The following is a 15,446-nucleotide window of genomic DNA, read 5'->3' as shown; positions in this document are numbered from 1 at the left end:
AATTTTAAATAAATAAAAATCGAATTAATTATTTTCCTAATATATACTATTAGTTCAACTAGTTCAACTACGTTTATTGTATTATGATTTTTATTAAATTATAATAAATTGTAAATTAAGATTTATATGAAAAATTCTCCAAAAACATCTTCAAATATAAAAATAGACTATTTGAACCAGAATTTATCAATTTCGTAACTATTTTTTTCATTTTCACATAACATACTTTTTCTAATATAAGGAAGATTTAGTAAGTGATCATCTCATATGAAGCAAAAGAGGTGAAATCTAAGTTTTTCTGAACATTGTATTCTGAAAACCTCTTAAACGATAATTAATAGTGTAACATCATGTGTCCAACTAGAAATTACTAATTTTCATTTAAGTCCAACTGGAAATACATAAAAATCGCAAAAGTCCAACTATGAATATGACAGTACAACTGGACAACTAGGTACAACTATGTTTAAAACAAAACAATTTTTTATTAATATCATGCTGTTTTTGGCCCACCTTACCACACGTGTTACCATTCCGCCGCCAAAAATCATGCTTACGTCATCTTTAATTTTTTTTTTTACTTCGTTTAAATTTATTTAATACCAATTTTAATTAACTTTTTATTTTTTAAAAAGTTATTTTTAATTGTCTCAGTTGTACCTAAATGATCTAGTTGTACTTTTTTATAAGTTGTACCTTTACGTAGTTGTACCTAAATATACCAGTTGTACCTTTACGTAGTTATACCTAAATATACCAGTTGTACCTAAATATACCAGTTGTACCTTTACGTAGTTGTACCTAAATATATCAGTTGTACTTAAATAAACGATTGCATACAGTATGATAAGTATCCATCTGCTTTGTGAGAAATAGATTACATCCGTAGTTGTGTGAAAATAAACAACAAATGAAAAGCTTAATCGAAAACATAAGGCATGGGTTACCATGGACATTGGTGCATTTTACCACACATTGGATGATTTTAAAACATTTTAAATTGTATACCTTAAATAATTTTAATTTCTATTTACAGTTGTACCTAATAATTACAGTTGTACCAAAATATCACCAAAGTACATAAACAAAAGACCCACTTTACTATACATAAACAAAGATTCGATTTCAATTTCTCCGGCGTATGCTACCAAAACATGACTTGGTTTTAAAAACCCTTGGAGAGAACCAACCTAAGCGTACCAAATACATATGTTCCTTTCAAGAAGCATATCAACCTAACCAAGAGGAATTAAGCTACAAATCCACTTATACCAGAAACTTAACTCATCAAGGAATCACGCAGAAGTAGAACTGGTTCAAAAGCTTTCCACATGATGAAGATATTCAAGCTACAAGTCAGCAGACTTCCCATGAACCCGATGGAGACCAACATCTATTACAACTAGAGAATCCTAAGGGAAACTCAAGCTTTATCCTAGCTATTGGATCAGGTGGATTAAATCTCCGTTTATCCTGCCACCAAACAATATTCACGATCACGAAAAGTACCGAGGCAATCTTAAATTTGCAATAAGAATGTGTAGACAAACCTCTTATCCATGTATTGATTAAGCTGGTCCTGAAAATCGAGAGGGAATGCTTCCAGTGCTACAGATATTTGACGCTGGCTCTCAACGCATCTCTTCCTCAAGTTTCTAACGATTTCGAGTTCAAGCTCTTTGTCGTCTTTGGTAGGCACTTGCTCCGCCTCACCGAGGTACACAGCTCTCGCATTCATCAGCTTTTGCAGTTTCTTCAACAAAGCTTGAAACTTTCTTGGTTTTCTTTTACAAACTTCAAAGCTTTCCTCAAAACATGAGGCTCTGATACCACTTGTTACGAATCTATGCTCGATTTCACATTAAACCTAACATGGACTCACGAATCTGCATCAAACAATAAGCATAAAGAAAGAACACACAAGCTGCATCAAACAATAAGGATAAGATTTAGAAGAGAGAGTGAGGCATACCTGATTGAGAGATGAAGAATAGAGAAGTCGAGAAGAGACGAGAGAGAGAAGCGGAGACAGCGAAAGAGAGAGAAGAGGAAGCGGAGGGAGAAGAGGAAGCGGAGAGAGCGAGTGTGGATCTGGAAGAGGAGGAGGAGCGGAGGAGACGAGAAGCAGCGGTGATTGTGCGGAGAGACGTAGACATGGTTGTGGTGGAGAAGTTTTTGGGGGAATAATTGGAGAGGATTGGAAGTGTTTGGTAGTTGAGATAGTGAATTCTAGGTTGGATTTTGTAATTGTTGATTTCTCAAAAGGGCTTTTGGACATTTCCTTAGCTTTTGATTTTAAAAAAAATGTTAAATGAAATTACAAATTCGAAGGTGGCATACTAGAACATTTTTTCTCAGAAAGTGGCTTTCTAGCCATTGATTCCTGAAAATGGTCAAAGAAGAGTCACGGATGCTAATCAAGGAGAGAACAAAAGCTACTTCTCATAGAATCTTACCGTTGGAAAATACAACAAAACGTCACCTAAATGATAAAAGACAAATAAAGAATTTAAAGTACCAAAAGACTCAAAGACATGACCACTTTCCTTTGTTTCACCCATTTAGCATAACAACATCAACATGCAACATTTGATTAATGTAAAATCAGCAAGAGTTTAGGAATTTGTTTTCATATAAAAACATTTAAAGATTGATGAATATTGAATGGGCCAAAAATGAAATAAAAGACAACAAAGATGATCATTTTTTTATGTTAGTAAAGGCTACACAGATGCATTGTAAAGCATAATCACACTTGAAACAATATAGGAAACTACAAGTGAGAACAAGTTAAAAGTCTTCCACCGATCTTTGCATTTTGCATTAATAAAACATTCAGAAACCGAGAACGCCTTTACTTCTTTCTTCCAGCTAAAAGTACTCTCAGACCATTGTACTCTAAAACCCTCTTAACTCTCTCTTTCTCTTTCCTCTTTCTTCTTCATTCTCTGCTTCTTCTGAGATTACGTTTCTCTACTCTACTTCCATGGAGCTCTAATGGGTCTCTGCAATTTCCATTCTTTTCCTCTTTTCTTCTGAGAATTTCAGCTCAAGAACCATGGAGGAGTCTTCTCTTGTTCGTTTTGTGTTCCTGCTCTGTTTGGTTGCGTCGTCTGTGTTCTGTTTGGATGAGTCTGACCAAAACCCAACCACGTCTTCCGCTGTTTACATTGTTACTCTCAAGGACCGTCCATTAGTTCATTTCTCCGGCAGAGAATCGAGTGACTCCAAACACGTCCTTACCCCTACTTCATCCCAAATTTACAGAACATTGTATGTAGCAAAAGTTTACCTTTTTGTCTTCAAAGTTTTAATCTTTATCCAGGGTTTGAATTCGTCTCTCAAAAGTTCTTGGAATCGCTGTTGATTTATCCGGGAGGGTTTGGTCTTTTTGTCAATCTTCATAAGCCGACATTAGTTGAAATTGAAATTTGTCAATTTTGTCTTTGGGTCTAATGGGTCTTGTGTCTTTGGTCTTTTCCTGAAAGTCTAAACGGATATATAGGCATGCTTGTTAAATTGGTGCTCCAAGTTGAAACCTTTATGTTGTTAAACGAAGCTATTAACATTAATGTCTGATGAATTTTTTTCCTTAAAGCTGGAACCTTTATGCTATAGTATGATCCTAATCTCTTTGTTTATACATATAGGAACAGAAGTGCTTCTATCATTAGAGTTCACGATTCTTTGCTGAGAAAAGTATTGAGAAAGGAGAATTATCTTAAGCTGTACAGTTACCACTATCTCATCAATGGGTTTTCCGCGGTTCTTACTCGAAAGCAGGTACTTATATTGTCTTAGAAACAGTATATGTATGTCTAAATGTTAGTGTTTGTTCATTGTTTTGAGCTCATGAGTTTGAAAACTGTTTTTTTTTTCTTTAGGCTGATAGACTTGCGGCTAGAGAAGAAGTGGACAATGTGGTTTTGGATTTTCCGGTTGAGAAAGCAACTACTCACACACCGCAGTTCTTAGGTTTGCCTCGTGGAGCTTGGCTCCGTGATGGAGGCTCTGAATATGCAGGAGAAGGAGTTGTTATAGGGTTTATTGATACTGGAATTGATCCCACTCATCCTAGTTTTAGTGACAAAATCCCGGGGCATACATATTCGATCCCTCCTCGGTTTACTGGCGTCTGCGAAGTTACCATTGGTTTCCCGCCCGGTTCTTGCAATAGGAAGCTCATTGGAGCACGCCATTTTGCTGAGTCTGCTCTCAGTAGAGGAGTCTTGAATTCATCTCAGGACGATGCTTCGCCATTTGATGGTGAAGGGCATGGCACGTAAGTGTATATAAGCCACTCAGATGCTGATTAACTAATTAACTACCAAATGGTTAAGTCTGATATTGGTTGATTTGTTCAGGCACACAGCTTCTGTTGCAGCTGGGAATCACGGGATCCCGGTGGTAGTTGCCGGTCATCACCTTGGAAATGCTAGCGGGATGTCTCCTCGTGCTCAGTAAGTCGATACCACGAAATGATATTCATTTGGAAACAATTCATAGAGAATCTAAAAGTCTTGTCTTTTCTTGTTAGTATTGCTATTTACAAGGCATTGTATAAGAGGTTTGGAGGTTTTGCAGCAGATATCATTGCAGCCATAGATCAGGTAACTAAAAATGTTACCTTTGAAACCGGAACTTATATGAAACAGTTTTTCTTATGCTTGACATGGTTATGGATGTTTTCTTTTGAAGGCGGCTCAAGATGGAGTTGACATAATAAACTTATCAATCACACCAAATAGACGTCCTCCTGGTATTGCTACGTTCTTCAACCCGATCGATATGGCATTGCTTTCAGCTGTGAAAGCAGGGATCTTTGTAGTGCAAGCAGCTGGAAACACAGGACCAGCTCCTAAGAGCATGTCTTCCTTTAGTCCATGGATCTTCACAGTAGGAGCTACATCTCATGATAGAGTATATAGTAACTCGATAATCCTCGGAAATAATGTCACTATTCCTGGAGTTGGACTCGCATGTAAGTTCACTTTTGATTATAGCTTAGCTTCTTCTTTCTTGATTACCACCTCGACCTGACCTAACTGGTTTCTCATGTTTTATTAGCTGGTACAAGAACAATGCACAAACTTGTTTTAGCTACACATGCGCTCCGCAATGGTACAACCATTATGGATGCTATATATGTTGGGGAATGCCAAGATTCAAGTAGCTTTGATCAGAAGCTGGTGCATGGAAAGATCCTTGTCTGTAGCTATACAGTTCGGTTCATCCTCGGTGTCTCAACCATCAAACAAGCCTTAATAACAGCTAAGAACTTAACAGCAGCAGGCCTTGTCTTCTATATAGATCCTTCAGCCACCGGTTTTCAGATGACTTCAACTCCGATGGATATACCGGGAATTTTAATCTCCTCCCCTCAATATTCTCAGGTATGATCAAAATCTGAAAATGTGAAGTAGTCTATTACATTCTGAACAAGAATGTAACTTAGCTCTTCCTATGGTCTACATGCAGGCTTTACTCCGGTATTACAATTCTTCTCTGTTGAGGGAAAATGGTTCAGGCAAAATAGTTGGGTCTGCATCAGTTGCTAGAATTGTTGGTGGCATGAAGCCTACCTATGGCATTACTGCTCCCAAGGTCATGTATTTCTCTGCTAGAGGACCTGACCCAGAAGATGATTCTTTCGTTGATGCTGATATAATGAAACCCAACTTAGTAGCTCCCGGAAATGCGATATGGGGCGCTTGGAGTCCTCTTGCCATTGGTACAACCGATTTTCAAGGTACAAATATCCTCATTTCTCCTTATAAGATTACCCATTTGTGTTTCTGGTAGTCTTTTTGAGCTCTTGAATTGGCGGTGCTTAGGTGAACGATTTGCAATGGAATCGGGGACAAGCATGTCTGCTCCACATGTAACGGGTATTGCGGCACTCATCAAGCAAAAGTTCCCACATTTCACTCCTGCAGCCATTGCATCTGCACTTTCAACAACAGCTTCTTTATCAGACAGAAAGGGTGAGCATATAATGGCACAACGCACTGTCTTAAACCCCGACATTAGTCAGTCTCCTGCAACACCTTTCGATATGGGTAGCGGATTCGTCAATGCAACTGCAGCTCTTGACCCTGGTTTGATTTTCGACATAGGTAAGTGCTTTATTGAACCCATTGAGCATAAAAAAGAGAAATGATTTCGCTGATACTAAGAGATCAACAACTGATATGAAGTGTTGCTGCAAATGTAGGTTACAATGAATACATGAAGTTTCTCTGTAGCATCAACGGATCATCTCCAGTTGTTCTCAACTTCACCGGTGAAAGCTGCTCGGCGTACAACTCCTCCCTTGCAGCCTCTGACTTGAACCTACCCTCAGTCACAATAGCTAAACTAGTTGGTACTCGAACTGTACTAAGATGGGTGACTAATATCGCAACCACGGCTACAAACGAAACATATACAGTCGGGTGGATGGCACCTGACTCAGTCTCGGTTAAGGTCTCACCTGCCAAGTTTACAATCGGACACGGGCAGACACGGGTCTTGAGTCTTGTCTTTCGAGCGATGAAGAATGTTTCGATAGCGAGTTTTGGGAGAATTGAGCTGTTTGGAGATAGAGGTCACATTGTTAAAATTCCAGTTGCAGTCATCTACAAGATTGCTGTCTGAAAAATAGGTTTGTTATACGCAGAGTTTTGGTGTGATGATGAAACAAACTTGAGAGAGTTATAAATTCTTTTCCTTTTTTTGGGGTTAGTTAATGAATGTTTTTGTGCATTGCTTAAAAAGCTTTAGAGAGATTTGTAGTTTGTAAATGTGTTTGGAATGATGAAGTTGATTGAATTAATCTAAAATCCAACCTTTTGATCTTTTGTTGTTTTTGAGTCTTTTAAAGTGGTCTTAATCTTGAATCTTGAGCTTTGTTTCCCAATGTGGGGTGCTGAGAGTACCAATTAACAAACAATAGTTAAATACCCAAACACAACGAAACAAAAAGTACAAGGTCCAAATAAAGAAATATTAAAAATAAACTGAAGGGGTATTTTCGTCATTAGCTTTAAATATGTAAAGAAGAGTTAAAACTAAATTTGAGGGTTTCGCGGATCCATCGAACTTCTCTGTTCTTCCTCTGCCTCATTAGCCGACGACACAGAGAAGAAGAAGAAGAAGAAGACGTTGGAGAATCACAAAAAGCTTAAACCTTTCACGTTTTCCTTCTAATCTTTCCAGGGTTCGGATAAATTTCTGAAATTTCGGAGAAATTTGCTATCTTCTGGTGACTGAGCTAAGTGAAGCAGAGCGAGTAAAATTGTTCATCGTTGTGAGTTCTCTAACCTTTGTTTAATTTTGGTTCTAGGCGTTGTTTCCTTGGTTAGAAGCAAGCTGTTAGGGTTTCGTATAGGCTTATGCATAATTCTTTATCCCCAATCTGGTTACTTTCCTGCTCCTTGCATTATGATGGATTGTTTTGTTCTTTAGTAGGTGAAATTAAGGAGATTCTTGGCAATACCAGCTGTGTTTTTTTGTTGATAGAGAATGGGAGCAGAAGAAGTTCCGAGTGTTCCTTTCAGCTCAAATGCAATGGACAACGCTGATTATACCGACACAGAATTGGTGCATGCTGTTAGAAAGGCCCTTGCATCTGTCCAAAATGTGAGTGTTGCACATACGTTACTTCTTCCAAGTACACTATGTATATATATTTGTGTGTGCTATTGTTTTGTAGTAGCTGTGTTCTTTAAAAGTGTTTTCTTTTATCAAATCCAGGGAGATACCGACGATTATAGTCAGCTTAAAACAGTGATGTGCCATAAAGACTATTCTGATTTCGATGCAGTGGCAAACTATGATTTCGATGCAGTGGCACAGCTTGAGGTGTGTCCTTTTCCTCCCTCATATGACAATCAATTATTGTTTTGAATTTGTTGTTATACTAAAATATCTTTATTTTCTTTCGTTTTGCAGACAGTCTTGAGAATTCTATCAGTTTCTGTTGCTTGCATAGATGTAGTTCACCATGAAGATCTTCTTAGAACTGTACGTTTTTATTGAATGAATGAGCTCACAGTTGAATCCATATATACTTGTCAAAAGACAGGCCCTTCTATCATTCCTCTGAGTTTCATCCCATTTATTGTGATTAGATTTTTGGGATGAGCTTGTGGTTTCAAAAACCTAATGTCATGGATGCATTGGTGGGCCTAATCATATCACTGGTACACAGCGTAGCAACTACCCCCAATGTCAATGAATATATAATCTTGTTGAAGAGAATAACATTTTGTGTTTCTGTTGTTTCCCCATCATTAGGCCGTTATTAGTGGAAAATACCTGGATCCTTGTTTGAATATGCTCATAAGTAATTTCATACAACCTAATTTTAAGCATGAAGTTTCACAAACCCAGTTAGTCAAAAAGAAGCAGGAAGTTCTTCCACGGGTGCATGTAGCCCTTCACAAGATTTCTTATTTAATTCCTCTTGCTCCCTCGAAATTAGTGCCTATACTTGCGCAGAACATGCCTAGTATTTACGAAAAGGGCCCTGTAAGTTTTTTTGGTTATAATTTAGACAATGTAACAGTGAGGTTATATGGTGGTAAACAAATTGAAACTATCTTATTATCTTCTAGTCTGTAGTGACATATGTGGATAACCTGTTGAAGTTGGAGAATAGCTCAATCGGAAAAGTTGTTGGCAGTGTGATTCTCATGATGGTGATGGAGAGGATGCGAGATTTGGATGTAAGTAGATGTAAATTGTTTATACAAATGTAGCTACTAAGTAAAATGGTAAGTGAATGATATGCTGGAGCATATTTGTAGTTGGAAATTGGATGCGATGATATTCTCCAAGATGACTCTAATAGAGGCATGTTTGATATGGAACTTGAAGATGCAGTTGAAAGCACTATGAATGAAGGAGACGAGGTATGGTTAGTGTAATTTTTTGCTATCTTTGCAGAATCCCGAAACTTACTCTGTTTAGTAATGATCGAAAGTTTCTTGATTACAAGATACCATTTTCTCTTGCTGTGAAATGTTGGACATAACCTCTGGTTTCCTGGAGAAGAATGTGCCATCATTCATAAATTTGATACCTTTTTGCAGTTTCCAGTGGGGGATCTAAAACAAAATACTTCAGGTGGAAATGTAGTCTCTGAGCTGTTGGACAAATTGATGGTCCTATTTTTTGATCATCTTGAATCCTGTCAAAACTCTGGTCGTTTGGATGAGGTATGACACCAAATTGTTCATCAACATATTTTTCCTTTCCTTTGTGGTAGATTCATCAATCTTTTGGTGTTTCTGTTTTTCATTTTGACGTAGGTATTTGAAATCCTCTTTCAGTCGTTTGAGAACTATATTCTGAACACGTACAGATCAAAATTTTCACAGGTAGGCATCACCTTACATACTACAAAATTTGTCATTGTAGGCTTCTAGCACTCTAGTTCATTATCGGCATGTGATGTCTTGGCTTAGATTCACTTTACTTTAATCTGCAGTTTCTGATGTTCTATGCGTGCTCACTAGATCCTGAATATTGTGGTGTGAGATTTGCCAGTAAGCTGTTGGACATATATCTCTCCAGAAACAAACCTCGACTTACTAGGCGAGTTTAATCTTATCCTTCGTGGTGAAGATTTCTCTGCATGATATTAAGCTGATACTGTTCTAATCACCACTTGTATATGCTTTTGTTTTCTCCCCATACTAAACAGGATGAGTGCAGTGGCTTATCTAGCTAGCTACTTGTCTCGTGGAAAGTTTTTGCCTGCTTCTTTTGTGGCTAGCATGTTGAAAAGGTACAAATATATTGTTAAAAACGGAAAATGTAATTGTTTGATCTGATTCAAGTTTCACTTTTTGTAACATAGTTTCTCTTTTGCTGAAATCCTAGATTGGTGGACGATTGTGCGGAATATTGCAAAACATGCAACGATGATGTGAAGCCAGAAGCACATCAAGTGTTCTATTCTGGATGTCAGGTATACTCCAAGTTTAAGACCATCTTATGGCTTTTTATTCCTTAAGAACTCTTCTGTGAAATCATTGTTGTCTCTAGTAATCAATCATTGTTAATGTTCTCACCCTTACCAGAAGCTTATTGGTGTTTGGGATCATATGCTATTATGTCATGTATCGCTTAAAGTTGTTACTTTTCTGTGACTGTAGGCAATCTTGTATGTGCTATGCTTCCAGATGAGATCTATACTGGACATTCCTCGCTTTCAGTTGCAGCTCACATCGTTGGAGTCAATTTTATCTCACAAACTAAACCCACTGATGGTGGGTGACTTACACTAATCATTTTCTTCTCATAGCTCAACTGTTATTTTAAGTGGTCTTCACTCCAAGTATCAAATGCATTATGCTTGTTGCACCATTTGTTTTGTGTGAACAGGTGTGCCTTCCATCTGTAGTTTCCGAGTTCCTTAAACAAGCCAAAGCTGGTGGTCTGTTCATTGTCTCAGAAGCCTTCATTTTCGATGACCTACACGAGTCTGAGCTCTCTCGTGCTTTTGGTGGCTTTGAAAGGCTTGACACATTCTTCCCGTTTGACCCGTGCTTGTTGAAAATGTCTAGCAGGTTTGCTATCTTTACTCTTGATAATTTTTCTCTTCCAAAGTAAGCACAAATCAATGTCACTGGATGAATTTACTCGACCTGCATTTTTGATACAAATTCTACTGCATATATCTTAATTGTAGTCTTGAAATGACATTGAAAATTATGTTCAATATGATAAAATGTCCGATGAATCAAAGTAGTTGCATTGCACAGGCTTTACTCTCTTTCTGACACGTTTTTTCTTGTCAATTCTTGAAGCTATATCTCCCCGAACTTCAACTTCTGGTTAATGGAGAAAACGACTTATGAGGAAGATGATGACGATGAGCTTTGTGATGAGGTCATAGTGAATGGAGATGCAGACAGTGAGGAGGACTGTGACGATGACGTGGAACTTGATAGCGAGATGAATAAGATGTTTGTAACTCCGAAACACTCTTTCATGCAAGAAACGGAGAGGCTCTTGAAGATGCCTTCAAGAATCAGACCATCCACTAGTCCTCCTGAATCCTTCTTAATCTAATAGAGAGAGGGAATGCAATTTTGCAAATTAGGTTTCTTATTGCAATCTCTTAGCAAGTGTGTGAAGTCTAAAAAAAAGAAGTTGACATTATTATGAAACATGAGTTTTGTGCGAGTCTGTGGTATTACCTGATCGCATGTGGTGTTGTAGCAAAATTTTGAAGAACTATCTATGAAGAATAATTTAGTCAGTTGGTTAAGTAGAACTCTAAACGGATTATACTTTTAATACGGTTATAATTTGGTTAAGTTGAGTTGCTGAATGATTTTTCTCTTTGATCTCTCGGTTTAGTGTTCAATTTTGGTTTACTTTGTCCACAATTGGTAATACATAGCTCTTTATTTTGGTAAATGTACCGCAAATGGTTCAAGGTAAACCGGGAAATGACCCTCCGATTTAAACCGGTCAGTAAACCAGGTGACCCAATCTCTCCTCTTTAACCTCAGCGTCGGCGTCTTGTGTAGCTTCTTCTGCTAGCTTTTGTTAATCAGCAAAAACCCTAGAATTTCTGCTTCGCTTCACTTTCAAGCTCGACACTTTGAGAAAGATGCCTCCGAAAGCCAAAGCTAAAGATGCAGGTCCCGTAGAGAGGCCTATTCTTGGCCGTTTCTCTTCTCACCTCAAGATCGGAATTGTAATTCTTCTCTTCATCTCTCTTATCTTGCTTTTTTCGGAAAAAAAAAGAAAATTAGTATCCAAGTTGATTCATTTCGAATGGTGAATGGAAGATTTGTTCATCGCAATACTTTCATCGATAAAAGTGTGTGTTTTTATTAGTTTTTCCGGAGGAGATCTATTAACTCATACAGAGGAAATGGTCATTAGTGATGCATGATGAAATTGTGTGTCACTGTGCTCTTTTAGATGGTTAATACATGTTTTAGAAACTGCTTCTTTGATACCGTGATTAAGGTTGATTGTAGAATTCATGGTTGATGTGATGATGTAGAGAAGTATTCATCATGGGCTTTGTTTGTGGCATCGCAGGTTGGGTTACCAAATGTTGGAAAATCTACTCTTTTCAACACTCTTACAAAGCTTTCTATTCCAGCTGAGAATTTTCCCTTTTGTACCATTGAGCCTAATGAGGCACGTGTGAATATCCCCGATGAGAGGTTCGATTGGCTTTGCCAAACTTACAAGCCTAAGAGTGAGGTAAGTTTGTAACTTTATTTCATGACTTGCTGTTATAGAGGAGATTACTACTATCTGAATTACTCCATGAATGAGGAGGCTGACTTCTGTCTATTGTGGTGTCTCAGATTCCAGCTTTCTTGGAAATTCATGACATTGCTGGGCTTGTTAGAGGAGCTCATGAAGGACAGGGTCTTGGAAACAACTTCTTGTCTCATATTCGTGCAGTTGATGGAATTTTCCATGTTTTACGTATGGTTCTTCCTTCTCCCCTTCTCCTAGTGCCAGCTTATTTTTAGTGTGATACGTGGTTGAAATGGTGATTTGATGAATAAATTGGACTGTACATGCGACTTGTACTGGATTGAATTCCTAGTAGGCTTTTCAATGAGAGACTACCGTTGTATTTTTTTCTTCTCATTTGCTGCCTATATGACCATTGCGATAATTATTTTATGTTTTCTCCTCGAATGCATCTTCTGTATATCTGTTATTGAACAACGGAGATATTTTTTAGTAGTTGTTTATAATAAGGTATCATGCCAGTTATATTCGGGTTAGTGACTTTTCGATTGAACATATGCAGGTGCTTTCGAAGATGCTGATATTATCCATGTTGATGATGTCGTGGATCCTGTTAGAGATTTGGAGACCATTACTGAAGAGTTGCGGCTAAAGGTGAATCAAATATCTAAACCGATATTGACTGCTATAACTCCGAACTCATGAAATCCTTTCTGTGTATATTAAATACAGTAGTCTGTTGTTTGTATTAGTTGGATCTTGTTATTCATTTCATCCATTGTTGTTTTGGTTTCATACTGAATTCTTTCCTGGAACTTTAGGATATTGAATTCGTTGGAAAGAAGATTGATGATGTCGAGAAGAGCATGAAGAGGAGCAATGACAAGCAGCTAAAAATAGAACTTGAGCTCTTGCAAAAGGTATGCTTATGAAATCGACAAGCATGCAGTCTTGTTCAGTGAATGTAATTGGTCATTTATTTTTAATTGGCCGAAAAAATGATTGTACCTCTCTGGTATAGGTAAAAGCTTGGCTAGAAGATGGAAAGGATGTCCGTTTTGGGGACTGGAAAACAGCTGATATCGAGATTTTGAACACTTTCCAATTGCTTTCTGCAAAGCCCGTTGTTTACTTGGTGAGTAGTCTTGAATGTTCATCTCTTTTTGTAACCATTGTTTCTATCAAGATAAATGCTTTTGCTTCTTTGATATTAATAGTCTGACAGTTTTGTTCCATCAAAAAATTTCGGGTCATTTTACAAAATATAGAGGCATACTGTATATTTTTGTGACACTATTTGCTCCCAAATTTAACCATGATGTGTTCCTTAGCCTTTTCTGATCTCTATGCTTTTCATGTTTGTTTCAACTATATGTTTCATCTCAGTGTAAGAACTATTAAGGCATGTTGGTTGGACTTTTTGTGATCACTGATTACTCTGAAATTTAAATGACAGATTAACATGAATGAGAGAGACTATCAGAGGAAGAAAAACAAGTTCTTGCCAAAGATTCATGCCTGGTACTAATATATATCCCTTCACAAACTATGCTGAATAATAAGTAAAACATTTTGCCCCTCGGTTGCTGCAAAAGTTTCGTCTACGGCTATGTGCTGACGCATTTACTTACCTGATTATACTTCTCCTAAACTTAAACTATCTGTTTCATCTCTACGTAGGGTTCAAGAACACGGTGGTGATACTATGATTCCCTTCAGTGGTGTGTTTGAAAGGAGTCTTGCTGATATGGCCCCAGATGAAGCAGCAAAGTATTGTGAGGAGAACAAACTGCAAAGGTTAGGAATAAAAGAACGGCATAGCGTTCTAGCAAATGAAGTGTTGCTCCTGAAGATGATTTTCTTTATGAATCTGTTAATTTGAATCTTATGGCCATTGCTGCTTTGACAGTGCTCTTCCGAGGATCATCAAAACTGGATTTTCAGCGATTAACCTCATATATTTCTTTACAGCAGGGCCTGATGAGGTATTCACAATCCCACTTTACTAGTAATTTACTTGGCTTCACCACACGCTCTAGTCTCTATTCCTCTACTATTTAGTAGTGTATATGGTCAGTGTAAAGTGTCAAGTAGTGCATTTTTGCTGGAATTTGATGGTTTATAAAATAAATCCATCAATGATATTTTGATTTGCAGGTGAAGTGCTGGCAAATACGACGGCAGTCAAAGGCTCCTCAAGCTGCAGGGGCCATTCATACTGATTTCGAGAGAGGATTTATTTGTGCTGAGGTTTGCCTTTTTCTCATTTCTCTTGAATCTTGGTCAATTCACTAGTTTATTCCTACCCTAAAATTTACTGCGCAAAGCCTTTTGCCCCCAGGTTTTGATGATTTGTTCTGTTAAAGAGTTTATATAATCTTCTTATGTTTTCACCGACATAAATAATGCTTGCGTATTCTCATATTCATCTTGGTGTTGATTTTCCTAGTATCTATGCAGTCCTGTAAATAATGCTTGCATATTCTCATATTCATCAGTTTCACAAAGAAATCAATATTTAACCTGATTTTTCTCTTTTGAAATTCGAGGTGATTTATTCCAATGTTGGTGATGTCACAGGTCATGAAATTTGAGGATCTCAAGGAACTTGGCAATGAACCTGCAGTCAAGGTACTTGTCTATAACTCCTTCTCCTACTCCCATCTCTTAAGGTTTCTGTGGAGTAAGTAGCCTCTAAAAACAGACATGAAAATGTTAAGGAAGCTCTCCATCGTGCAAGATATCCTCATTAAAGATAGCATGGTTAAATTTATATTGTTCATGGCGTTGACACTTGGTCTAATTTGTAATCCCTTCAAATAATGCAGGCCGCAGGAAAATACAGACAGGAGGGGAAGACATATGTTGTTCAGGATGGAGATATCATTTTCTTCAAGTTCAATGTTTCCGGTGGTGGGAAGAAATGAGATCCATCTGTCTACCTATCCGCGGTGTCCTCTCTGGATCTTAAAGCTTTATCCATTTCCGAGAAAGGAACCAAACTGTATTTTCCGTTTTTGAAAGTTGCAGTTTTTGAGTGGCTTTACCAAACACAAGTATTTGTAACTCTTTACTTTATGCAGTTAGCTAAGACATGTCTTTGCCTTGAGACAGAGCATTAAGCCTGCTGTATCTTTTAGAACTCTTTTCAATAAGCTTTTCTCTATTTGGATAGAACTTCAAGTGATTGTGAGTGAGAATTTTTAAAATTGGGAACTAAGTTTCTT

At 37.6% G+C, this 15,446-nt stretch overlaps 3 protein-coding genes and 1 long non-coding RNA gene across 7 annotated transcripts; 3 read left to right on the top strand and 1 right to left on the bottom strand.

The window, feature by feature from the left end:
* Nucleotides 1-980: 980 nt before the first annotated feature.
* On the bottom strand, nt 981-2,047 carry LOC9329698. Of its 2 annotated transcripts, XR_002329500.1 has the most exons (3): nt 1,973-2,006; nt 1,551-1,886; nt 981-1,473 (listed from the first exon to the last, which is right to left on the bottom strand). It is a non-coding gene; the product is annotated as an uncharacterized LOC9329698 (long non-coding RNA). The 2 variants fall into 2 exon arrangements; XR_002329499.1 differs by having other exon boundaries at nt 1,551-2,047.
* A 669-nt stretch (nt 2,048-2,716) lies between these two features.
* On the top strand, nt 2,717-6,837 carry LOC9329697 (subtilisin-like protease SBT2.1). The gene is made up of 10 exons (XM_021013835.1): nt 2,717-3,273; nt 3,651-3,783; nt 3,885-4,282; nt 4,365-4,460; nt 4,538-4,610; nt 4,699-4,981; nt 5,068-5,393; nt 5,479-5,749; nt 5,835-6,116; nt 6,215-6,837. The coding sequence occupies exons 1-10, from the start codon at nt 3,059-3,061 to the stop codon at nt 6,634-6,636; spliced, it is 2,499 nt and encodes an 832-aa protein (XP_020869494.1). The 5' UTR covers nt 2,717-3,058; the 3' UTR covers nt 6,637-6,837.
* A 226-nt stretch (nt 6,838-7,063) lies between these two features.
* Nucleotides 7,064-11,289, top strand: LOC9329696 (RNA polymerase I-specific transcription initiation factor RRN3). 3 transcript variants are annotated; one of them, XM_021010413.1, is made up of 16 exons: nt 7,064-7,288; nt 7,501-7,620; nt 7,735-7,842; nt 7,933-8,004; nt 8,112-8,183; nt 8,278-8,511; nt 8,598-8,708; nt 8,790-8,894; nt 9,075-9,200; nt 9,294-9,362; nt 9,473-9,579; nt 9,689-9,772; nt 9,868-9,955; nt 10,143-10,256; nt 10,372-10,556; nt 10,797-11,289. In XM_021010413.1, exons 2-16 carry the CDS (start codon nt 7,504-7,506, stop codon nt 11,059-11,061), a joined length of 1,857 nt encoding a protein of 618 aa, XP_020866072.1. In that variant the 5' UTR covers nt 7,064-7,288; nt 7,501-7,503; the 3' UTR covers nt 11,062-11,289. The 3 variants fall into 3 exon arrangements, with proteins under 3 accessions (XP_020866072.1, XP_020866071.1, XP_020866070.1); XM_021010412.1 differs by having other exon boundaries at nt 7,450-7,620; XM_021010411.1 differs by having other exon boundaries at nt 7,447-7,620.
* Nucleotides 11,290-11,521: 232 nt separating this feature from the next.
* On the top strand, nt 11,522-15,406 carry LOC9326942 (obg-like ATPase 1). Its single transcript, XM_002893588.2, has 12 exons — nt 11,522-11,695; nt 12,049-12,216; nt 12,324-12,447; nt 12,782-12,873; nt 13,041-13,139; nt 13,241-13,354; nt 13,676-13,740; nt 13,900-14,016; nt 14,129-14,204; nt 14,377-14,469; nt 14,800-14,850; nt 15,048-15,406. The coding sequence occupies exons 1-12, from the start codon at nt 11,609-11,611 to the stop codon at nt 15,144-15,146; spliced, it is 1,185 nt and encodes a 394-aa protein (XP_002893634.1). The 5' UTR covers nt 11,522-11,608; the 3' UTR covers nt 15,147-15,406.
* Nucleotides 15,407-15,446: the final 40 nt, after the last annotated feature.

The sequence above is a fragment of the Arabidopsis lyrata genome (genome assembly GCF_000004255.2).
Source record: "Arabidopsis lyrata subsp. lyrata unplaced genomic scaffold ARALYscaffold_1, whole genome shotgun sequence".
Taxonomy (NCBI): domain Eukaryota; kingdom Viridiplantae; phylum Streptophyta; class Magnoliopsida; order Brassicales; family Brassicaceae; genus Arabidopsis; species Arabidopsis lyrata.
The sequence above is the reverse complement of the archived record's forward strand: the minus strand, read 5'-3'. Positions and strand labels throughout refer to the sequence as shown.